Here is a 25,691-nt window from a genome sequence, read left to right as displayed (position 1 = left end):
TGGAACGTCAACTGGCTGCAGATTGTTTTGCGTGTCTCTCCGCATGTCAGCAAGTGCTAACTGCACTGTACAACCCGGTCGTAGGCTGCGCCCCTCAGCTTCAAGTGAGAAACAGCACATCACGCGAATGTGACTCGCAGAGTAAGATTTAAGTACGCGATCATATTTTAAACACAGTTTTGGCTTTCAAATTTTGAGGATTTCTTTCTGAAACGATTCACCAATTCTTGCCCTTTAAGCATCTGAATTCTGGGCCAGTTTAGAAGACGGATTTTCTTTTCAGAAGGCCATAGCAGTTTTTTGTAACAGATTAAAGGCTGCTTCCAGTGTCCAGCACTGACAAAAGGCTGGGAATATTTACCAAACGTGATATGAGAAAGACAACCGATTTTTATACCTGTGTTTTTTTTTTTTTTTTTTAAACTGAGCAAGCAAGTTAAAAAAGCAAGCAAGTCATGGAAATGTCTGATCATATTTTGCACTGCTTTTCCACATCTCTCGACCTCATTTGCTTGTTATTTCCTACTGTATTTCCCTTTCCCCTTAACGCATGTTTCACAGAAAATGCTTTCCATGTTGCTGGTTTATTTTCCTTTTCAACTCCTTTTTAAAAAAAACTTTTAAAACTATAATATCTGGTGTTCTATCCATTATATCTATGCAGTCTACTCAGAGTTAGGTTTGTTTATAGCAGTCAAACATTTGCAAGGATGTGTTATTCATACAGATTCTCTCTTAGATGTGGATGCAGAGAAATAATCTATATTATAAGGCTGGCTTTTTCCCTCATTCATTCATGGAATAAATATTTGAGCGCCCACTCTGTGTCAGGCACTTGGTTGAATGCAGGCATATACCTTATAAAACGAATGGAAGTTTCTGCTAGGAGATAATGGAAGGTAAGAGAGATGTCCTCTGCTTCAGGAAAGTGTGGGATATAGATGGGTCGCTTTCCAGGCTGATTCAGTGTGCTGTGACGACCTTTGATTCTTTTCTCTTTTCCCTGTTTGGGCAGACTCCAGGTCCAGTGCTTAAACCAGATTTTCATATCATCACTTTCTCCCCAGAATTTCTCCCTTAGAACCACAGATGAACGGAATTAGCAGTCAGAGCTGGCACATCCAATCTTATCTTGAAAGTAAGAAACCCTCCCTTGTGATCTCGGCATTGGCTCTATGAGAGCAATCACACGTATCAGCTGGAAATCTGCTTCCAGGGTGACTGAACAGGCCACTCTAAATAACGTATTCTCCGGAATCTCTTGCCAAGGCATCGTGGTTCCGCTATTTAGAAGAAACTAACACTCGTGCCTGCGTGCACTCTCTTTTCTTCCCCCAGAGAAAGTATTTGCTTCATTGTGAATCAGGCAGAGACCCAGAGACAGAAGACAGGATTTCCTCTACTCTTCCAAAATTTCTTTTCATGCCCAGAAAAGCCATGTTACAAAGAAACAGAGGATACACTTAGACATAGCTTGTCTCAGAGAAGAGAAGGCAACACGTTACGTGGTCAGTTTCTGGGCAAAGTATTTCCCATACTCTTTCTTTCCTCCTGTGTTCTGTGTTCCTAACCAGGGTGCTGAATGGCTTTCTTTCTTTTTTTTTTTTTAAATTCTTAAAATTTATTTATTTCTGAGAGAGAAAGACAGAGCAAGAGCAGGGGAGGGGCAGAAAGAGAGGGAGACACAGAATCCAAAGCAGGCTCCGGGCTCCAAGCTGTCAGCAAAAAGCCCGACGCAGGGCTCGAACTCACAAACCATGAGATCATGACCTAAGCCGAAGTCAGATGCTTAACCGACTGAGCCACTCAGGTGCCCCACTCTCTCCTTGAGTTTTTAAGCACGTTTTTTTTTTTTTCTAAATGGCAAGGGGAGGTAATTTTAGGAATAGTTATCTACATTTATCTACTCAACTAAAATCTGTTTGCTAATAGAAAGGATGAATCAGGTTCTGTTTATAGTGGTCTGAAGGCGGTTCCTTATAACTTGTGTTTTAGTGCCTAATCTGTGTTGTGTCTACCAAATAGCTGTCATAAATCACAGCCTGCTTTCTAGTTATATTTGGCCCATGATGTGAGAGGAGGAAAACAACAACACCCAACAAGGCAACACAGAGAAGATTCTGCAAAGATCAATTACATTAGCATAATCAGAAGTATCACTGCATTTCTCATAAAAACAATACAAATCAATAGTGAGGAGGCAGCTGTTAGGTTCTGCCATTGATCCTCTCCCATGCATCCAAACTATACTTTAAAGATATTGAGAATACATAGCAAGGATCCACCTTTCAATTGCCAGCCCATCTCTTTCTTTTCTTTTCTTTTCAACGTTTATTTCTGAGAGACAGAGAGAGACAGCATGAGCAAGGGAGGGGCAGAGAGAGAGGGAGACACAGAAGTAGGCTCCAGGCTCTGAGCTGGCTGTCAGCACACAGCCCGACGTGGGGCTCGAGCCCATGAACTGTGAGACTGTGACCTGAGCCGAAGTCAGACGCTTAACTGACTGAACCACCCAGGCGCCCCAAGCCCATTTCTTTCAATGTACATATTTATGATCGGGGAAAACTTTCACTTTACACCAACACTTACCCTCATCCCCACATTAGAGAGCCATCACTCCTAACTGAGTGCATAAAGGAAAAGTCTAAGATTATTAAAATAATATTAATAAAACAATGGTTGGGACTGTCCTCCACGCATTTCCTGGTTTCTTAGGAAAAACCTGATTTTTTTTTTTTTATTTTTAGGTTTCTTTATTTTGAGGGAGAGAGAGAGAAAGCGCACAACTGGGGGAGGAACAGACAGAGAGAGAGGAGGGAGAATCCCAAGTAGATCTCTCCACTTTCGGCACAGAGCCCTATGTGGGGCTCAAACCCGTGAACCGTGAGATCATGACCTGAGCCGAAATCAACAGCTAGATGCTCACCTGACTGAGCCATCCAGGCGCCCCAGGGAAGAAGTGATTTTTAATCACAGATATATTGAGGAAAAAAAGCTTTGTTCAAGGAGCCGGCTGTTACTACGTATGATCTAATGGCTCAACGGCTGGAGAGACCTTATCCTCTGGAGGAAGGCGCTGTGCCGAGGGCCACACTGGATTGTGCACCACGCTAGAGTCCTCCACAGGGATAGCTCATCCCCCCTCCCACCTGCCCTCCAACACCAGCTTACCCTGAGCTTCCGGCCAAAGACGTTGACTTTTCCTTGGGCTTGCTCTTTTCGGAACCTCCACTCCACCAAATTTTGCCCGTTTTCCCCAGGAAGACTCATGTTTCTCTTGGCAACTGTAGGATTCGCCGTGCCGGCCAGGACGTGCGGCTCGGTCTGGTAGTGTGAGTCCAGGCCACTGGCGTAGAGGATCCGAAGCGAGCCGTCGTACCCAATCTGGTAGCTGTTGCGTAACTGATCTGAAGCACAAGGAGCGGAAAACACGAACTGTGAATCTGGACTGAACGTGGCTGGTTGTGCGGTGAGAAGGGCTCCACATTTCTCAAATGTTGACTGAGCTCCGCTTATAGGGAAATAAAAAGTACTTAATGTTGTCCTCTTAGAACATATCAGAATAACTTTGATTTCTAGCGTTTTATGCTGTGACAGAACTGGCTTAATATTAAAGGCAGACTTCAGGGGAATTTAAAAATCTTTCTCCACAGATGTGCAGAGAATGTTCTGCAAAGAGCCACCTCTGTGTTCTCTCAGGAGGCTGGCGTGTCACTGCCAGGATGTCCGAAGACTCTGCTCCCTTAAAACCCATCTATCATGTATTAAAAAAGATCTTTTGAAGAGATTTCAGGTCTACACATTGTATATAAAAAACATAAGGTAATATTCCCCCTAAACAGACTTCTAAAAAAGGAATCCATCTTGTATCTTGTATAAAAATGCCTCTCATCTTATAGCCTTCTGCCTCAATTTAAAATTTTTGACTAGTATAGGACCATTTGGGGAAGGAAGGAATTCAAGCAATATTAATTTTCGATCACTGTAGAGGTTACTTGGGAGAACTGGTAGAAATAATGAGTCAAAGAAGTTTAACTCAGATTTAGTAATTATTCTTCGAGCTATGACCTCACAACTGCAATTGTCATTGTAAATAGGCTTTTCCAAGATTATGTCAAAAAGGAATATGGTGGGTGGCTCCATCATGAATATACTGGATACATGTGTCTATAGAATGAATGGAAAAAAAAGAAAATAAGGTCCAGATATTACATAAGCGGGCACTGAGAATTTGGTATCAAATGTCCAGTGCTCACATCGTACGTGGACTGAAATGCCACATGGTGTGCAGATTCAGAAAGGGCTCTGTCTGAAACGACTGTACTCCGTGCCTATGAAGAGGTCCCGCTCCCCAAAACTGCAGACGGTCGCTTAGAAAGTGACTCAAAAAGGGTCTGAGGATACATGCAAAAAGTTGGAATGAAGTTGTTTTTGGAAGTTGGAGTAGATACTGGGCGATCTAACATATGTACGTATCATGAAATAAACACTATCTGTAGATGATGGATGATTTCAGCTTACCTCTAGAAGTTTATATTTTCACCTTCCCTTTTCTGTCTCATCTTACCAAATGGGGTAGCCACGTTCTATGGGGATGTTAGTGGCATTTAAGATATCAGTTTAAACTTAGCTTTCGTGCTTACCTTGAACCATGGTGTAGAAAGAGTCGATTGAAGACAGATTTGAAGTGATGCTGACGTCTTCTTCGCGGCTGGATGACTCAATGTCCACTGTGATAGCCTTGTCCATGTCTCCATGAAGGCTTGTGACCACTCCAGTTGGAAATGTAACATTTGTCAGACGACCTTCGCTGTCATAGCTAAAAAAGAAAAGAGGCATTGACTCGGTGTTAGATAGCAAACCTCAGGGTCTTCTTCCTTGTAAACACAGAGTGCGACAATTTTAGCTGCACAAATTTGGAAGAATATTTGTCTTTCTGCATGAGCCATGCAGAGTAAGGACTTCAAACGTGCTTTGAAGTAATCAAAAGCCTGTTTAACACAGAAAAACCTCACCGGTGAGAGCGAGAGTAAACAGAATAACCCTCTACCTCAGCATATTATTCTTTGAAGTGTGACCAAAATCCTCTTGCACGTCCAATTTGCTGTTTCAAAGGGAAGGTGTTTATCGATACTAAATGCCTTCGTATTCTTCCTATTTTCTATAATGTAGATTTAATTCACCGTTATATCCGGTTTTAAAGTTTTACTAACTTATGCTCTCTACAGCAGTGCAATATGAACATACAAAAAAAACTCAGTGAAACAGTGATGTGTACCCATGTGTACATATGTGCATATGTAAAAATATCCTTTTAGTATCTTGAGACACCTTCAACAAATTAAGAGAATAAAGCCTTTAAAAAAAACTTTCCTATTTCTCAGTGTTGACATTCTTTATAATGGTAAGTCTGAGGGTCAGCATTTGAGAACTCACCCCTTGCTACAAGGGTCAGCATAGATGAGACAGATTGTCACCACCCCTGTCTACACTTAAGTCCAAATCTCACCATTATAATAATTTTTTTTAGTGTTTATTTATTTTTAAGAGCGAGAGAGAGACAGAGCATGAGCAGGGGAGGGGCAGAGAGAGAGGGAGACACAGAATCTGAAGCAGGCTCCAGGCTCTGAGCTGTCAGCACAGAGCCCGAGACACGGCTTCAACTCATGGACTGCAAGATCATGACCTGAGCCGAAATCAGATGCTTAATGGACTGAGCCACCCAGGCGCCCCAGGATATATTATTAAAAAGCTGTCCTATAATCATAAATATGCATTGTAGAAACACCCTTTCACCAAAGAATTGATTTTTCGGTGACTTTACACTTTATGGTGGCACCAGAGAAAATTTCAAAAATGACAATGTGGTTTGAAGAAAGAGAAAAAATAGCAAATTCCAGATGGAAAATGAGGAACCTCCTTGGGATACCAGCACACGTAAGCCTGGATGTCAGATGGGTACTAAGGCTGATTTGTTAAGAAAAGGTGTAACTGACATGGAGATTTGAACCACACCCCAATTACAATTAGCCCAGATGCAGAAGAGCAGAGATGGAATCTTCCTAGAGGAAGAGAGAAGTTCTCAGGGGAGGAGAGGATCCTGAAAACAGGTGTAAATATGGGCAACAGGGAATAGGGGTAGAAAAACGCACCTAAGTGATGCTTTGGAATAAAAGGATAGGGGGTTATAGAGGGTAAAAAAGAGGCTTTGAAAACTGTGGTTGGTAACTAAGAAGAAGATTCTAGGTAAGAGAAGTAGAGAAGATGAGGTAGAGGCAATGCCATGGCAGAGACGGGAGGGGGGGAGAATGAATGCGAGAGAGACGATGAGGTGATCCCATTAATCCAGTGGGGACAGCATCAGTCACATGGAGGGGACGACTGACCCGATGTGACAATGTGCCATGCCACTTAGCCAGCAGCCTGCAGTGGTACTCAGCAGAGACAAGTAAGCCACGGAGAAGCAAAGAGGAAGAAAATGTGCCGTTAAGTGCAATCATTGTTTGGACCCATAAAAGGCAGAGCTGAGATAAAAAAGGCAGACTCCTTCCCCTCCCCACCATCAGAAATGCCCCGAGCTGATGAAGACATCGCTGAAAGAAATCCAACATGGCTTACTGCTGTCATTGCTTTCTTAAAAGAAATTATTGCTCTTGAAGAAGCAAACAAGGCATGGCTTCATTTATAGGGAATTACTGACAAAACCCAGCCTGAGGTTTGATCGTAACCCGAACATAATTCTTGCATCTCTTTGTATTTCTCACTGGCTACTGCGTTTTTAAGTAACGAACATCTGTTTGAATGCTCTTACATAAGAGAGAATTCAGCCCTGCAGCCCACCCAACTCCCATTTTACAGATGGAAGCATGAAAAGATGATGCGCTCAGGTGACTCGATCAGGCTCTCACGACATCCAGTGACTGGGCCATAGTGGGGGTTCCGTGCACCAGGACCCCAGATCCATGACCCTCCTATAAATCACAGAGCCTGCTGGAAAGAGGCAAACTACAGCTTTATATGGATGATGCACCCGCAGACACTTGGCTGATTTGTTCTCGCTGCTGTCACTCACCTGCCCTTTTTTGTCCCCTTTGCTGGTAGATGCTTTCTAGCCTCCTTCAATCTAAGCGGGAACGTCCCTTCCTCCCGCAGAAAGCATTTCTCCAACCTTCGCCTCTGCTCTCTCGCTGGCTCCCCACACGCTCCGCGTCCCTGGGAAGGCATTTCCTATCACAGGTTGTGAGCACATGGCCGCCGACCGCGGGATGCCACACATTCAGACTCTAACCTACCGGCCTTTGGTTCTTTGGAAAATGAAGACACAAGTAACCTTTGTGGGTAACAGAGTCAGAGTGGCACAGGGTTAAGCTGGGATCTTAGTGGCCCCGTTTCCCAGCGGAGCCTGGGAATTTGTGCCATCGGAGCAGGGGCGAGATCAACGTTAAGGTGCGGGTGGGGGGCACGTGCTTGCACCAGACAGCTGCTCAGAGGTCCTGCCTCAGCAGTCACGTCGCTGTTCTGAACAAGCTCTCTGTGCAGGTTACAAGGCTGGGGAGCCGTGGGTACAAAGGGCACATGACGTGTGGCCGGGGAGAGGGTACGCGTGTGAAAACTGGACACGGCAGCCACGGGAGGGGTACGGGCCAGAGTGCACGAGGAGGGGACGAGGTCGTGCTGCTGTGACACGGGAAGGGCCCCATCAAGGTGGGGACCTAAGCCCAGGCTTGAAAGAGATGCACGGCTTGGACAGGCAGATGANCCAGCCCAGACTTGCCGATGTTACAAACCGGAGGAAAAATCGGGGACCAGCATAGAATTCTTGTCTAAAAAACCTATTACCCGTTACCCTCCATCATCTCATAAAGGCAGGCCACTCAAACAAACCAATGGGACAAAGGACCTAACTTCAGCGTGAGAGACCATTGTTTCAAAGGAAGAAGTAAAGCTTTGTGGGAAAAAAAAAAACTTTCTCCACGTGCATTTATTAATTTTTCCTTTCAGTGTGGATCAGGGAAAACGCCTTCGTTATTAGCACCCACGTGAAGAGAAATAAAGACAAGATGGAGGAGAGACAGTAAGGTGAGCAGGAGACTGTGGATAAGGGAAGGAGAGAAGATTAAGTCATCAAGGATGACTTCCGGGTACTTTCACAAATGGCAGGCGAACCCTTTCCTCACCTCCACGGGAGAGAAGTGACGCACCGACAAATGTCCAATTGTCCTCTGAGATGCTCTGACCCACGTACTACAAGAAGCCTTCCCAGCAAATACACGCCTCCGGACATCATCTCTGCTTATGTGCAGCTCCATGGCTCTACTTAATGTTGCTTGGCCTTGGTGCTGAACCAGCCTGTACATCTGAGACGCAGCTTTCTTTTATTAGCCCTTTTGAATTTACAATGCAATAGGCTCTAGGGAATTTGAATAGAACATCAACTTCACGCTCTCCGTTCACTCATCTGGTCTTAGCCTCACAGCTTCAGATTCATAACACAGCACATTCTTTTCGCTCCCGATTGACCCTCTTCATAAAGGATCTCCCCGGCAAAGACAAACTCCCTGAGGCTCTTCGTGACCTTGTGCTCTTTCACTGATGGGATGCCCTTATTTGATGTTTATCTATTTGTCCGGCTTTAATTTTGATTGCATTTTTTTGCCTACACTTGCTGTTTTAGCCTTTGCGGTATATTTTTAAATCTCTTTTTAAGGTTCCTGAGCAGCGAGATTATCGACAAATGCCCCAGAGAGTCAGAGCCTCAGCCCTCCTCCGCTGAAATGCCGTATACATCCTGACGTGAGATCTCCCCCCACCCCCTCATGGAAGTTCTTGCTCTTCCTTCTTCCTTCTTAATCTCTCCGATCCCTGTGTTCCCATCCCCACAGCCCTCCCCACCCAGATGCAAAACCCCTCTTCTTGCTTCTCCCCACAGTCACTGATACCCGGTTAAGCTTCCGAAACACCACTGTTAGAATATTCCCTGCCTACTCATCTTCAGTAGCTCCTCAACTGAGGGAAAAATGGCCTGCGTCAGACTTTTCCCAACAAATGCCAACAGGCTCCTGATACTGCCGATTTATCCAAGTGGACACACTGCGCAGTTCTCGAACAGTTTCTTTAAAACCCAACAACATGGGGCGCCTGGGTGGCTCAGGTGGTTGAGCGTCTGATTTTGGCTCAGGTCATGATCTCACAGTTCGTGGGTTTGAGCCCCACGTCGAGCTCTGTGCTGACAGCTAGCTCAGAACCTGGAGCCTGTTTCTGATTCTGTGTCTCCCTTTCTCTCTGACCCTCCCTTGCTCACGCTGTCTCCCTTTCTCTCTCTCTCAGAAATAAATAAAAAATTAAAAAAATTAAAACCCAACAACAGGATTATCTGTGGTCTTCAGTGTTTTCCCCCAAAATGGCCTCTTAACTCAAATGTTTGTTTTACAGATGATTTCCTTTTTTTTTTTTCTTGAGAAAAATCCATATAAATTAGAGTAGGACTTTAGAGAAGCAAGCAAACCAGAGAAGAGAGGCGATTATCACTCTGGCGAGGCTAACGTGACATGGTCTCTTACTTTACCCCTGATTGTGGGCTTATAATACAGTCTGACAGTTGGTCTGTCTCAAAAAGGAGGCCAACTTTTATATTTCCTCAGAGAGCTGGCGGTGCCTCTCTCTCAAACCCTCATTTTCTTCACCTACAGAAGAGCGAAGCCACTGAATGTATGTTCTGGACGGACTTGTTTTCTCCAACCCAAACTTGGCCTGCTCTGAGAAGGAGAGACAGCAGGAAGTGTTGGTTTGGGTACATTCTGGAGACCCCTGGATGGGATAAATGTTTGAGCGAAGTCCTAACTGGCCTCTGCTTGTCTTCCCCAGGCCATTCCAGAATAAGCTTACTGTGAGAGCTGCTTATAAGCTTTAGGCTTCCATCCCTGCAAAGGACGCCTATGCGGGACTTACCTAACCTGCCTTTCTCCCCCTGTCCCTCTGCTACAGAGGAAGAATGTTCTCTTCCAATGGCATTCCTTAGGTTCAGACTTCCTTCCACAGTAACAGCCAGCAAACCCCAAACAGTTCCCCTAAATCTCGCCATCTGTTATGGCCATGCTTTCTCCCCCACAATGCTAATGTGAAACCACCTCTTACCTGTCATTGCAGTAAAGGAGAACAAAATGACTAACCCCCTCCTAACAAAACTATGCACACGTGGCTCCTCGATCCTCATTCCTGATGAAGCACGTGCACAGACAGCGAAAACAGAGGAGAAGAGCCTGATTTAAACTTCTAATGGTGGACTGACTAGAAATTGTAACAGCAAGGCTGTGATGAGAAACATTGGCACCACAAGAATTGACATTAACCAATTCTAGAAATGAACCTGAGGTCAATTTTTTAACAATTATCTCATAGGTAAATCATAATTTCTTTGAATTCAGTAGCAATATTATCAGTTAAGAAATCCTCAAAAATCAGGTTCTGGATAGAAAATGTAAAATACTTCCATCACCAAGGAAGGCAGGGTAATCAGCTGACTTAGAAATCAGAGGCCTGTCTGGGACTGAGTTGACGCCTACCTGCATATTACCAAAGATGACAGGGGAAATGCAAAAGAAGGCAGACCCAAGAAAGTATTAATTTCCATGATTTTTGTCTCATGCTAAGAGGTTCTTTTCTTGATTGATAAGCAGGGTGACCACAGCATGGGGGTGGGGAGGTGGCCAGTACCTATTTAAATTTCTTTGCAGCAGTTTAATCTCATTCACAGGTTTGCTGGTGGGGCCAGTTCTGAGGAGTGCTCTGCTCCCTAAAACCAGAAAAGGCAGTAGTCTGTGAACTTGAGCCACTACACCCTTATTCTAACACCCTGGGCCGCGAGTTCAGAAAGCCAAAGAACCGGTGGATCTTTCCTTCCTCATGTCTCTGGTCCACCCCTCCCTTTGAACATGGAGCCTAGCAACCGACGGTCACAGATGGGGCAAAATTTTGAAAGATCGAATTCAAGAAAAGTGACCCAATGCCTCTTTCCTTACACAGTCACGACCACACCAGACACAAGTGATGGGGAGAAAATGTCCAGCTCTGAAATTCTTCCTCCTCGAGACAAAGGCATCCAAGTCAGGGCATTCCAGGATCAGTTGGGATTTGAAACATTCTAGGTTAGCCATTATTAAGAGGAGGATCATATTTAAGTCATTCTTCTTTTAAGAAAAAAACCGGTTTATTGGCTGAGGAAGGCTGATATAAGGAGGACTCAATTGTTTGGATAACAGGTGATAGGTAGGTCTTAGCTTGTTAGATAGCCAATGTCAAGGGACATTTGGGCTTCAAAGAATCTGCAGGAAAGAACTGTGTTCTTCCCCAGTCTCCAGGATCTACGATTCCACAGGCCCTGGTAGTGTGCAGAGGACAAACCAATGCTTGTCCTTTGTCTCTGTGTTTTGGTATTTGTTCCGCCAAACACAGACGCCCACCGTGGAAAGGGCAGTCCCTTGCGTGATGACAAGGTGCCTTGTGGTCGGGTGGGACAGGCTACACAAACAGCAGGGAGCCCGTTAGGAAAGATAAACTGTACTTCTTAGTATAAACTGCCATCGCTAACATCAGCATGATACACAGGAGACCAGGTCTGATGGAAATGCCACGTGCCTTTGGGTCTTGGCAAAGGAGATCCGGTACCTTCTGAAATGTTTCTTTCCGAATAAGCCTTGAAAGGGGCCCCTGTGAAAAGCTGGGGGGAAATTTTGGAATCAGAGAGTTTTTAGGACAGGGGGGAAGTTGTGACTATTAAAAAGCCTTTCACTTCACGGGTGAGGGCGCCTGTGGAGGGGTGCTGGGACTTGCCCAAAGTCACACAGCTCGGAGGAGGGGGCAAAGTCAGTGCGGGGACCCATAGTTTTCCTTCCCAAGTGCCCTGTCTTTTCCAGGCAGCCTCTGCTGCCTCCTAGGAGAGACAGCACGCGGACAGTGGAAGGCGGCGACATCGAGGGACTCAGGAAGCATCAGCAACTTGGAAAAAGGAGGTGAACACGGAATACTCGGAAGGAAAAATGAGAGCAGCCGTGGATCGATCTGGAATCTGGGATGAAACCATATCTGGACTAACGCGCTGTTTACTCACAAGCTTTGAGACAAGCTGAGCATCACAGGGGCGAGAAGGGAGGGAAAGCAGAGGTATGGTCCCACTTGGGTCCTTCAGGTGCAAAAGGGGCTAAAGAAAGGCTTGATCCCAAGGGGAGGCCGACGCACAAGGGGGAGGCACAGGTTTGAAGGTTTCCAAGATCTAGGGCAAGAGTGGTGGAAAGTGGGCCCGGAAGGATGAACACAGGCACTGTCTTTATTACGAAGCCGCAGGAAAGCCAGTCTGTAAACCCACGTCCTCACACAGTTTGCCGCCTCGTGACTAGACTTTCCACCTTCTTTTCCCATGTGATTCCACTCAGCTCTTCCCAGGGCTCCCGTGCCCACGTCTCCAGAATTGGTTTCTCCTGGTGCTGGCCAGGCACTCGGACCACAGGCTGTAGACTGCACTGCGGTAACCTCGAATTTCCAAATTCGAGGTCTACAGCCTGCTACTTGCCTGCATTTCCCCACAGCCCAGCCAGCTCAGCTGGGAGAACTTTCTCCTTCTCCCCTTGCATTCAGTCACCAAGTTCTGTTTCATTTCCAAGTGACGAGTCCATCCCTTTCCCTGTACTTTCTGTGCCCAGATCTTCATTTCTTTTTTAATAATTTTTTTATATTTATTTATTTTTGAGAGAGAGAGAGCGCGCGCGCGCGAGAGAAAACATGAGCAGGGGAGGGGCAGAGAGAGAGACAAAGAATCGCAATCAGGCTCTAGGCTCTGAGCTGTCAGCACAGAGCCCGACGCGGGGCTCGAACTCATGAACCGTGAGATCATGACCTCAGCCGAAGTCGGACGCTTAACCAACTGAGACACCCCAGCGCCCCAGGCCTTCATTTCTTAACTACATTGACTGTCTCCTACCTAACTGCTCCTCCCTCCCCCTTGAGCCCTCTCCTTTCTTCACTAAAGCCACCTTCACATTGTCACCAGCTCGATCACAGTCCCTCCTGTTAAACTCCTTTATAAGAGCCCTCTCAACACCCCCCCACCCCCAACCATGTCACCACAAGCCCTGCCTGAGCAGAATTGCCATTTCCCTGGGTCCCATCTTCCTCCCTCCCCCTCCCCCGACCACAGGCCACACAGTCTTTCCAAAAGCTGACATGCTTCCTCTGGAAGACTCTAGAACGGCCTAGAACACACTAGCTCTTGTGGCTAGCTCTCATTCATAATCTTCAAGACGAAGCTTAAAAACAACCCCCCTTGGGAAGTGCTTCTCCCCTCATGCCTGTCCCCAGTCCCCGACCCGATGGAGAGGGTCCTCTTCGTATTCTCACAGCACGACTCACACTCTACCTTGGGGCTCATCACCCTTACAATGACCCCTTCTCTGGCTCCCTCTGGGGACCCTGAGCCCCTCGAAAAGGACGAATGTGCCCTTCCGCTCTGCACCCTCCGAGCGTGTAACGCTGGTGGCCACCCACGCTGTGTTCTTACTGAGCGACGGTGTGCGAGTCAACAGAGGGATGCCAGGCAACCGGCCACGTAGGAGACGCTGGATGTTCAAAGGGGCACAGAATCCCCGACTTTAGGGACGCCTGGGAGGTTTGAAATAAGTGAGATTCTAATCCAAGTGCCTCTCCAGTGTTGCACTTCAAGAATTCCAGTTTCTTTATAGACTTTCTTTGTCTTGAAAGACCTTTATTTACTTTTAGACGGAATGACCGTGTGTGGGCAAACTGCCTCCTTCCGGGCTGCTGTTGCCTGGACCAGTCCCAAATGGGACTAACCGTGCCCGCGGGAACACCTCTGGGTGAAGGAGAAGGAAGGTCGCTTTACAAATTGAGTTAAAAAAGCGGAGCTCTTTATTAAATTAATAAGGCATCAATAAACGAGCTAATCTTGAAGGGAATATGCATATCCAGACTTGGATGTGAAGATAAGCTGCAGAGTGTAACCTTTCTCTAAGTTACAACTCATTCCTCTAGGTCTTAAACTTCTTAAAAAAAAAAGTTTATTTTTGAGAGACAGAGAAAGAGAGGCAGGCAAGAAGAGAGAGAAGAGCAAGCAGGTTCCACAGTGTCAGCGCAGAGCCCTGATGTGGGGCTCAAACTCATGAACCGTGAGATCATAACCTGAGCCGAAATCAAAAGTCGGATGCTTAACCACACTGAGCCAAGCAGGCGCCGCTAGGTCTTTGACTTTTAAGATTCAGTCATCCTATTTCTTGATTCATGTAAGAACTGTCTGATGCTTCTGGGTACTCTGCCATTTTGTTTCCCCAGATTAAAATGCTCATGTCATCTTTCTTGTGTTACTTCGACCCTAAGGATCCACTTTAAAAACATCATCTGTGACTAAAGCCTTTGCTTGCCTTTACTAGAATTGGGCTCTTTTTTCTCTCCTTTCCTAGAGGTGGATCTAGAATCAAGTCTTCGTGCTAGCTGATGTTTGCCTTCTATCTATTAAGTACTTAAAAATGAACTACTCCTTCAGATAAACTACAGTGTTTTCCATCTTTGCTCTGGATACCCCACCTTTCATGAAAATTTTCATAAAATTTTATATACCGCTTTTCGTTTTACCAGAGATGGGGAAGAACTTATAGAAGACTTACATTCTTCACATAGGTTTAAAGAGAACAAAACCTAGTTTTTAGCCACAGATCAGAAGTGGTATTTCCTTACATTAACACTTCTCTGAAGGATTTTTATTTTCCTGGAGGGGGAGGTCTTACTTTACGAACTGCAGATTTACCAAGCTTTGGGATGAACCCAGGTCTGAGAAGGCTGTTTGGAAGTGGGTGAGTGCATAGTGATGGATGGGAGGGGTGCTAACTGAGTGAGGTGCTGGGGTAAGCTGAAGCACGTGGACGGTACCCCAATCATCTCTTCTTCACGGATCGCCTTCCTCAACCCTGCGAGAGAGTTCTCCGCATTAGCTCGGCCTTTAAGCCTCAAGACATTCTGAAAACATTCCAGAACCCTGGAATATAGGCAAGGGGCTTTTTCTGGGAGGCTGAGGCACTAGGGTAGCCAGGAGCGAGGGCTGCTAAAGGTGATTTTATTTTGGAGGAAATTTTGGACGAGCCAGTATCTGGAAAATACCCAACTTGGGATCTTCAGTTCTGTGATTGTTAAAAAACAAGAAGTTCCCTTTCACTGGTTTTCAGTGTGCAGTTTCTGGTCCTGTTATCAGATGATCGTTCAAAAGTGGTTGATGGCTAGAACTCAGAGTAAATTACTGGATAATCACTGTGGAAGGGGAGTTGTGGATGTGTGCAGATACGAGGCCATCAGATTTAGACAGTCACATAATTAGTTTAAGGAGGGAACTCAACACTTTCGGAAGCTGCACATACTCACTGTTCAACCATTATAAAGCCTTTCAGCACATCTACCACATTAATTTGCCAAACGGAACCTTATAATTATGGATACGATGCAAATGATACTGAGAAAAATGATACTGAGAAAATGATACTGAGAAATTTCGTATTTTCTTACCGAGATATACTGAGAAAATATGACTACTCCATTTTTATTTTTCTGGGATTCTTTTCAAGTCAGATGAGTAACATACAGTATCTCCATTTCCCTTTCTCCTTTCAAATCTAGACAGAACTAACTATATCTTAAAACTAGACTGTGGAAGAAAACTGGATTCAATCAAGTAGTAATAAAGGCACTGCCTTAGTAGAGTTCAGGTTAATGTCTGAAATGTACAACGGCCACTTTATCCAATTGTCTACAGACCTTTTTTTTTTTTTGTAAACTAATGTCCCTGGGAATATACATTCTAATTAAAAGTTTAAAGCAGAATTATTAAACAATTAAACAAAACAGCAAAAACGGAAATCAACCGTAGCATTTCCCCATGATTTTAAGTGATCTGCTGATAAAAATCTCTTAAAAATCATTCTTAATGTCTCAAATGCTCTCTTTCATGAAGAAAGTAAGAAGAGAACAGGCTGAGGGCTGCCAGAGGGGAGGTGGGCAGGGGGGATGGGGAAACAGTGACGGGGATTCACAAGGCATCTGTCATGATGAGCCCCGGGTGATGGCACTGAAGTGTCCAGTCACTCTCCTGTATACCTGAAACTAATATTACACTGCATGTCAACTAACTGGAGTTAAAAGAAAAAAAAAAAAAGTAAGTTTTGAGCGCCGTTTTTGGCAGACACAGCAACAAACCTGGATTCGGTGTTTGGGTTTTCAGGCGTGGATGTCAGATGCCAATCAGAGCAAAGCCTATTTATCCTCTGCATTTTGGCCCGTGGAAGATGCCTGCACAGTGTTCCTAACATCGCAGGCGACTAGAGTTAACACGCTCACAAGGAGAACACGACGCGGCACACGGATGTCAGGTTACTGAGACGATTCCGTGTCAACAGGAGCAGATGACATCTTTCCTCATTTGGAGTCACTGTCACTGAGTTTCCCAAATTACCTGCACTTTCTGCGCACTGGTTTGGGTTTGGAGCATAGGCCCTCTTGACACTGCCTGTCCTTCCTCCTCCGGGACCCTCTCTCTGATACTGTCCCCGAGCATCAGAACTGATGTCCGTGGGAGTCACGGGTTTGCCACCGGCACAGAGTTAAGTTCATTATAAAGAAATGGTTCAGAGGCTCATTCTGAAATTGCTAAGCTTGAATGAGGGACAATAAAACACGCAAATGAGAAGCTGGAGACCCATATATTCCTACATAAATGTGGAAAAGCTGAAGCCTGTTATTTACTCTGTAAATCTGAATATCGCTCACAAAAGATCACAGAGTCAGCTCCACAAATATAAAGCTCTAAATACCCAAAGTTTCAAGACAGAAAGACTGCCACCAGCCTGGTGGTGTGTCTGTTCGTATCACTCAGAACTCAGAGCATGAAACAACAAAAGAAAACATCCTCTTTAACAAGACAGAAGAGCTTTAGAAAGATATGCTCAAACGGTTTGTATTTTATGGGGGTAAGCAAGCAGAGAATGGTAAGATGCCATCAACTATCAAGTAATTTATTCTACTGCCCCATTCAATACACTGGGTTTGCTCTTGTGTGCATTTGAGTGTAAGAACTGTGGTTTCGCTTTGGGTCTGAACTAGCAGGTGAGGTTTTTTTGGCCACCCAGAAATTATTCCAGTTAAGGACTTTTAACGGGTGATAATTGTTTTTATATGGTACAAAGACCAGCGTGAAACATCCCCTAATACTAAGCAAAGGGAGTAACGAGTCTTATCACACTGTCCTCACACAAGGGACCCCATTAGCTGGTCGGACGTCCTTTGTACTGCCTGCCAAGTCAATGGAAGAGGAGGTCTTGGACGAGATGGCTTATTCAATTGGTAATAGATGTTCAGTTCATGAAACATATTAGTCTAACTCAAAGAGTTCAAAGCTGAGTTATAAACCCTGTGCTGCCTACTGATGTCTTCCTATCATTCCATCCAGGACCATGTCTAAGAACATTGGCCACCTCTCTCTCAAAACCATAGGAGGGACATAATCATTATAAGTAACACAGACAGCACCTGCTGTTGAGGAGAAAATGCTATCTCTAGGTTTCGAAATGAAGGTTCTTGTACTTTGGAAACCACCTAAAAAACCTTTTTTTGAAGAAAGAAAGTCACCATCTTTTATTGGTGACTGATAGGAATCTCAGTTTCTTTTCCTACAATCATCCTTTCCGATTCCAGGTACAACAATATACTTCGATGGCACTTACAATGGATGTGTCTTCTGTCTGGACTCCAAGCTAACTCCTTAACATCAACGTTTCAGAAGACAGTGCTATCAATAGGAAGTCATTTTTTTTTTTGTTGTTGTTACTTATTTCACTAACAACACCAACTGAGAAAAGCCTGATTGCATAAAGCCAAAAGAAATGGAGTAAGCATGTACTATTGGGTAGCTATATTTAAAAACAACAACAACTAAGAACGAGATTAGGTAATATTTTCAGGGTCCGTTATTGGTACAGAGAAGTGCAAACCAGTTCAGAAAGCAAGTGAGCAAAATTTACATGGTGCTTTTTCAATGGAGCCCGGGCCAGAGCCAGATATGGGTTCTGTGAGGCTCTTCTCTATGAATAATATACACTTGTCTACATCTTTGGCTTATCGCTCTAGTCCTTCAACCAACAGTTACTGGAAGAATTCTGTATGCTTTCTGGGAACCACAATTAGTTTGCATCTTATAACATATTTCCACATTTTATTCTGTACTCATAGCAACACTGTGGCACATTAATGGTAAACTAAAGATTGTACTATGAGAAAAGTAATACAAAGAAAACATATAAGGTAAGTAATTGAGCTACTTCGCTTTTAAAATTTCTTTGGTGGAAACTACGGCGACTTTACTTTTATCAGGAGGCAAATTTATTGATTCTGGGTCTCTGCCGTCTGTTTCTATCCTATAAAGCTTTTAATCTCAAGGCTTTTAAGGCATGAGGCTAGATAGAGAGCTAGACATGTACGATTGGGAACCTGGGCTAAAAAGTTTAATTTCTCTTCATGTGATATTTGTGCAGAAAGATGTTTATAAAGCCCGTGTCAACTCTAGGGACTGCTGTCATGAACGTCACAGAAAACAGGTGTTTTTCAGTTGGGGCTGGTGATTCCCTCCCCCACTGCCCAATCTCCTTATGGTTTTCATAGAACTCTGGCCATTGTCAAACCTCCCCACATTCCCTCTTTATGAAATCATCAAACGTTCCTATAAGGTCTAAATTAGATACGGAGTACTGCAAAAATCTGAGGGGGAGTATTACAGATATTTCTAGTATCCTGGGAGTGTGTTAGCTCACCAATGACAGCAAACACGAAGGAAATCGGGGTGGGGCAGAGTCCCCGCCCCGAGCACCATCACCAGTCACATGTCCAAGGCACAACATAATAAGCAGAACCTCTTGTCAAGGCTCTGACGAGCAGGGATGGGGGTAAGTCTACCCGTCAGCACAGGCAAGTTTACGCAGACAGGATGTGCTCGTCTGTCAGAACAGGGATCACCATGGCAGGGGCGGCCTGGTAAGGACACTCCCGTCCCTTCTTCTGTGCACTTGCTTTTGAATGTGTTTAAAGTTTCTGAAGCTTAGAAGAGGTGGGCCCTTGCTCTTCACAGCCAAAGTATAAAAATGTACAGAAAGAAAGAAAAAAAAGATCACTTGTTATTTGGACACGATGATTCTGAGTTACTTGGGTTAAGTGCCCGATGTTTCTCAGGCAGTTTTTAGTCATGCCTTTGCTGCAGGCATCTAGAGGAAAAGTAATAAGAGCATGGTTTTTAAAAAGCAGTATTTCTGTTAATTTTATTAGAAAAAAGATTTTTGAAGCATGGGTTTATTAAACTACTATATTCTTAAATGATAACCCAAACATACATGTGTGTATATTTATGTATATACATATACACACAATGGTGAGGTTCATATTTGGTAAAATATTTTAATAACACTTTTGGTATTAGTTGCCCTAGCTTATTTAGATATGATTTAATACTTTAAATTTTATACTTTAAATATGTTTCATGAATCTGTACTAGTGAAGAAATGATTGTGATGCATTTAAGTCCATTACAAACTTTTATTCTTTCTTTCTTTTTAAAAAAATGGTTCGTTATTTTTGAGTGGGGAGGGGACAGAAGATCTGAAGCAGGTTCTCTGCTGACAGCAGCAAGCCTGACGTAGGGCTCGAACCCACAAACTGAGATTATAACCTGAGTCGAAGTCAGATGCTTAACCGATGGAGCCTCCCCCCTCCCCCCCGGCGCTCCAAATGTCTATTCTTTAAAACAATGCTTGCCCTTTATAGTCACGAGCTTGGCTTGCCAACTCAACCTCTACTTTAGCTGCTGCTTTGAATCTTAACCAAGTTTGAGGTTCTAAGTCTGTGTATCTGTATTTAGAGAAATATGCCCTCTTGGTGCACATCCTTTTTTTTTTTTAAAAAAGGCCAAAAATCCCAAATTTGTTTATACTATTCCAGATCAACTCCACCAATATGGCATATCCCTTTCTCTAACTTTCTCAAACTTGATTAAAATCCATTTGCGGGTCCTAAGTAAACCGCGGTATCTGCTGCAAGAAGTTCATGTGTCAGCAGTAACCTACACAATGAACTTCTATGCAATGTCAGTTTCTGGGACCAAATAAGGACACATTCAAAGGTGGCCCAGAGAGCAGAGCTTGAGTCCCAGACTGGACTGAAAACTTATTTCTCTATTTTTTTTTTTTCCTCCCTGGCTTTTAACTAAACTGAAGCCTGCCAATGCCACCATCATTTCCTGAAGGTCTTATAATCAGAGCAGCTCTCCTGCCCAGTCTCATCTGATGGGAGCACTTTTTCTGGACTCTTTTCTGCCTCTCTGGCAATGCAGCCCGCTATCACTTTGAACACGGTGCAAAGGAAGTGCTTTCCATTAACTTCCAATTTATTCCTTTCCTATTGCGATCCTAAAATGAGCCAAAGGAATGCTAAGAACAGAATTTTAATGTAATTCAATTGAAAAGGTTTGTTCCTCTGTCAAAACCATGCTGCTGGGTACCATTCATTTTATTAAAAGGAAATCTATCAAAAAAGAAAAGCAATTTAAGCGACAGGAGAACTCAGCTTTCTGGAGAAGATACATTCCAGAAAAGTTGTACGGCAAATATTTGTACATTGGATCATTTTTTCTACTGACTTGCACCATTATGTTAGAGGTGCACTCCCACCTAAAACACTTCCGCCTCTGCCTATTGTCAAAATCACACTCAGGAACTCAATATTCATTCCAAGGACTATTCTGCATCGGTCAACACGTCATCTCGGGACACCTAATTTCCCCTTACGGTCGGTGCGACGTTTGTGAAGTGAACAGTAATCGAAAATGATTTTACATGTGCGTTTGCTGCAAAGCACATCTCCCATAAAACACACAATGGCTGATTCTCATTTCATTCCGACTGACCTCACAAAATGGAACTGTTCAAACAGCACAGTGCCTGGGCCACTACTCCACACAGGAGTATACCCAGCGGCCTGAACCGCATACTTTTTCATCTGCTTCCCCAGCGACTGGCACTTGCTGATTTGCATTTCGTAGGAAGGTCCCTTTAAGTACAGTTCTGATTTCCAATACCTGCTTATAAAGAGTGAAGGCTTTCTATTTGATAAGAATGACATGAGTAGCATTGACATATACAGCCGGCTTCATTGTAAATGTTTAAAAAAATTTTAACGCTTATTTATTTTGGAGGGAGGGAGAGAGAGGGAGGGAAAAACAGAGGGAAGGGGAGAGGGAGGAAGCGAGAGTGAGAGAGAGAGAGAGAGAGAGATACCGAGCACGAGTCATGGAGGGGCAGAGAGAGAGGGAGACACAGAATCGGAAGCAGGCTCCAGGCTCTGAGCTGTCAGCAGAGCCCGACGAATGGCTTGAACCCACAAGCTATGAGATTATGACCTTAACCGAAGTCGGAGGCCTCACCGACTGAGCCCCCCAGGCGCCCGTCATTAAAGTTCTTCTTCAGTGACAGCTCCCAACATAGTCAGCTTTATCACCTAGGCTAACGCAGACCTGAAGGGTTTATGCCCAACACCAAAACTGTAGAAGATTTCTCCAAACGTTTGCTGTGAATATACTAGGTTCCCTAAGAAGCAAAATGTTAACCCTTCAGCAGAGGCACTGATCATGACGCCAATGGCATGTAAGCCTCAGAACTTCCCAATGTGTGGGTCCCTTCCAAGGCTCTGAGTCTAAGTTTGTCTTTTTCAGAGAGAGAGAGAGAGAGAGATCAAAAAATTATAGAAGCTCCAGGGCCCCTCAAACCTGTACCCCACCGGCCCTTAAGAATATATGATATGTTGTTTAGATTGTATATCACAGCATTTTATAATCAGAGGGGGATGTGGCTATACTCACTCAAAAAATGTCGTCCATCCGGTTTCATCGCTCTTGGTGGCTAACAGCCCGCTATTGCCATGGTATGTGAACAAAACTAGTTCCAGTCCTTGGGCGGTCAGGCTTTTCAAACATCCATTGGTCCCTATTGTCAACCATATCACTTGGTTGTCCGGAGATACCACTCGAACTGGCATCCGATTCGGGTCCCGTCTAATTCTAAGGGTATTGCCGTTGCTGTCTGTCACAGCGGTAATATCGTTGTCATTGCTGTAGCTAAAATTGTACAGGTAATCGCCAGTGACCAAACTTACAGTATACTGGTGGGTGCCGTTGATGTCAAAGATATAGAGTTCCTGGTCAGTTGGAGAGGCGACTTCATAAAAGTTCATAGAGTTCAGGAAGGGCTTGTTCTTCGACACGGCCCGGATCCGGATATTCCCCAGGTCCGCAATGTACAGGGTGCCATCTGGGGAAGCAGCCAGGGAGGACGGCGCGCTGAGCTTGGCGTCTTTGGCATAGCCGTCTCCACTCTGGTAACAGTCACAGTTGGCATCGTTTTTGCAGTCACACTCTGAAGGTATTCCTGCCACCAGGGAGATCTCCCCGTCTGTGGTGACCTGCCGTATTCGGTTAATTTTCTTTTCATCGGTCTCAGTGATGTACAGGACCCCGCTGTATGACACCGCGATGGCGGTGGCGGATTCCAGAGTTGTCTGAACCGCATGCTTTCCCACAGAATATTCCACCCCTGGAACTTGGCAATGCATGGGCCGTCCTGCAGCAATGCGCACTTGGCGGTTCTCGGTGATCTGCAGAACCACGTTATTATCCAGGACATAAATGGAGTTATCCATGGGGTTAATGGCGAGGTCAGTGGGCCATTCCAGACGTACCTTAATGAAAAGGAAACGGTCTGGTTAGTCAGTTACTACACGGCAGTTCATTTGCCAGAAGAGTAAATTAGACCATTCAAGGAAATTACCCTTAATTTGATAAACTGTTTTAAAATTGTCTTTTGAAGAGCTACTGTAAAATAAACTTAAAACTTTGGAGTGGAGACAAATGCAGGAAATAACACGTTAGTTAAAAATGCCGCTTGCTGAAAGATCTGCAAGTTATAGCCAAATAGCAAATGAACCTTTAAGCAGTGAGTTAACAGACATCAATATGAACACATATGTTCCTTTAGCAGTAATAACCACCCAACATCGAGGCTTTCTGGGTTATGAATACATTAGTGTTCTATTGTGTTTTCAATCAGGCCAACAGTTAAGTTTCTAATTCTAAATGGAAGTCCCTTGGGACTAATCATAGTGGGTTCTCTCTACTACTTAAAGAGCTCATGCAATCAGAAGATTAGAGATTTAAGCTGTTTTGTTCTTTCTGGAATATCTGCACGCTGCTACTTTACTGGTATTTTATTACAAATGCTTTAGCATTTCTTAATGCTAATTGTTTGTAATCTCACTGAATTCATCAAACGCAGAACTGCAGAAGAAAATAACTTTTTTAAAAAAGTATATTTATTTACTTTTGAGAGAGAGAGAGAGAGAGAGAGAGAGCATGAACCGGGGACGGGAAGAGAAAGAGGGAGAAAAAGAATCCCAACCAGGCTCCGCGCTATCAGCACAGAGCCTGAGGTAGGGCTCGAACTCACGAAACTGTGAGATCATGACCTGAGCAGAAACCCAGAGTTGGATGCTTAACCGAATGAGCCACCCAGCCACCTCCAAAATAACCTATTAGCTCCTGAGATACACTTGAACGGAACAGCCTATTATAACTAACATCGCACATGATATATCCAGTTTAATATGAGGCCATCACAGACTACTGACCTAGGAAATCAAGACAGTTAGAAAAAAAAACAAACAAGGCAGCGTGAATATTTTAACTACCTGACTGATGTGCATGCTGGTGTCACAAGTTAAGGGTCTGGCTGAAGTCAGATCGTTAGAGCCCAGGAGAGTTGATATGATCCCATTCTGATCAACTTTTCTGATCATGGTTCCATCAACAAAGTAGATCAATCCATTCTTATCAATTGCCATTCCTTTTCCAAGAGAAGTAAGTGTTACCAATCTTTCAAATGTGATTCATTTTTAGGCCCTTCATTAAATTCAAACGTTCAACCCCAGGGATAACATGGTGACGTGTAGATTGCAAGTACATTAGGAAAAGCCCAACAGAGGCATTTCTTTCCTTCCTTCCTCCCTCCCTTTCTATAATTTAATGTCAAATTGGTTTCCATACAACACCCGGTGCTCATCCCAAGCGCCCTCCTCAATGCCCATCACCCACTTTCCCCCTCTCCTCCACCGCCTATAAACCCAGTATTTAAGAGTCTCAGTATTTAAGAGTCTCTTACGGTTTGCCTCCCTCCCTCCNACAACACCCGGTGCTCATCCCAAGCGCCCTCCTCAATGCCCATCACCCACTTTCCCCCTCTCCTCCACCGCCTATAAACCCTCAGTTTGTTCTCAGTATTTAGGAGTCTCTTACGGTTTGCCTCCCTCCCTCTCTGTAACTTTTCCCCCTCCCCCTCCCCCATGGTCTTAACAGAGGCATTTACGACAAAAACCAACATAAAATGTAATAAACAACCCGAATTTGTAAGAGTCTCCACTTAGTGTATGAATCATACAGGCTGTACCTGAGTTTTAACTGTAAAATGATAACATCTGTATAAGGCTGTTGTCTATCAATGATAGAAACAGGTCAAACTCTGTTACTCTGAATTTAAGAGTAACTATATTCTAACAAAAATAGATCTAAGCCAAGGTTAGTGTTCGGTTGACCTTGTTACAATGAAATTTGCTATTATGAATAATTCAGTACGACAAATGCTTTTTTCCAGTCCTCGTTCACATAACAGTTGCTGGCTGTAATGAAAAAGAAAAAGCCCCAAACGAAAAAAACATCGTAATGAATGGGATAATACATGAGCAAGGAGTCAGTCCCAACTGGCTTAAAAGCTAGAAACCTTTATCACACAGAATCGTAGCCCTTGTTACCTCTAGAAATTCCTCACAGCAAGCATTTTTTCCCATGGCATAGAAACAAAAGTTTAATAGCTCCAAACTGGGTGAGGGCTAATATGGTTGCTTAGTGATGGTTTTTAAAGAGGCCTGGGACTCATTCATGACAAAGAAATTCCAGGACAATGAAAGAATGTGGACACTTCCTTGAAGTTTAACAGGATGTGACCTGAATAATACGGACTAGTTGCTTTATTCTTTGAAAAGGTGAAAAAATGGTATGATAAAATGCCAAGAACCCAGTATTTACTGTAAAATCAACTTAGGATTGGAGCAGTTCCATGCCAAATGGCTTTTAAAAAACTAGACGTGAAACAGCTTTCTAGAACACAGTTGAGGGTAAAACGTTAGACTCAGCATTAAACACAATCAGGCACTAACTGGATTTTGTTTCTTTCTTTTTTTTTTTTTAATAAAAAGAAATCTTCAAATTGATACATGCCAGTACCTTTGGGACTCATGAGTGTGGCTTCCAAAGCCTTCCCTCCGTCTCCACATCTGGCTTCATCAAATGGAAGGCACTGCTCCCCTGTCCCCGCTACCACTTCAGCATTTTTCGTCAAATCTTTTGTCCCCGTCAGTGACTTTGGGCGATAGATTCTGCGGGTGTTAGTGTCAGAAACATACAAATTTCCTGTGACCGGATCAGTTGCGAGGTAGTATCTATGAGCTGGATTGCTGCTGTAAAAAAAGGATCACGTGAAAACATCACAAGGCAGTTACTCCTG

At 44.2% G+C, this 25,691-nt stretch overlaps 1 protein-coding gene across 1 annotated transcript in view; it reads right to left on the bottom strand.

Annotated features, from left to right (window-relative positions):
* TENM3 (teneurin transmembrane protein 3) overlaps positions 1-25,691 on the bottom strand; it is a 449,902-nt gene that overhangs the window by 14,882 nt on the left and 409,329 nt on the right. Inside the window, 5 exon segments of the mRNA XM_077762712.1 lie at positions 3,172-3,407; positions 4,644-4,819; positions 21,944-22,818; positions 23,824-23,978; positions 25,412-25,644. Of these exon segments, the coding sequence (XP_077618838.1) occupies positions 3,172-3,407; positions 4,644-4,819; positions 21,944-22,818; positions 23,824-23,978; positions 25,412-25,644 (1,675 nt within the window).

The sequence above is a fragment of the Crocuta crocuta genome, unplaced genomic scaffold (assembly GCF_008692635.1).
Source record: "Crocuta crocuta isolate KB4526 unplaced genomic scaffold, BGI_CrCroc_1.0 scaffold90, whole genome shotgun sequence".
NCBI lineage: Eukaryota > Metazoa > Chordata > Mammalia > Carnivora > Hyaenidae > Crocuta > Crocuta crocuta.
This window is presented reverse-complemented; position numbering and strand designations above follow the sequence as displayed.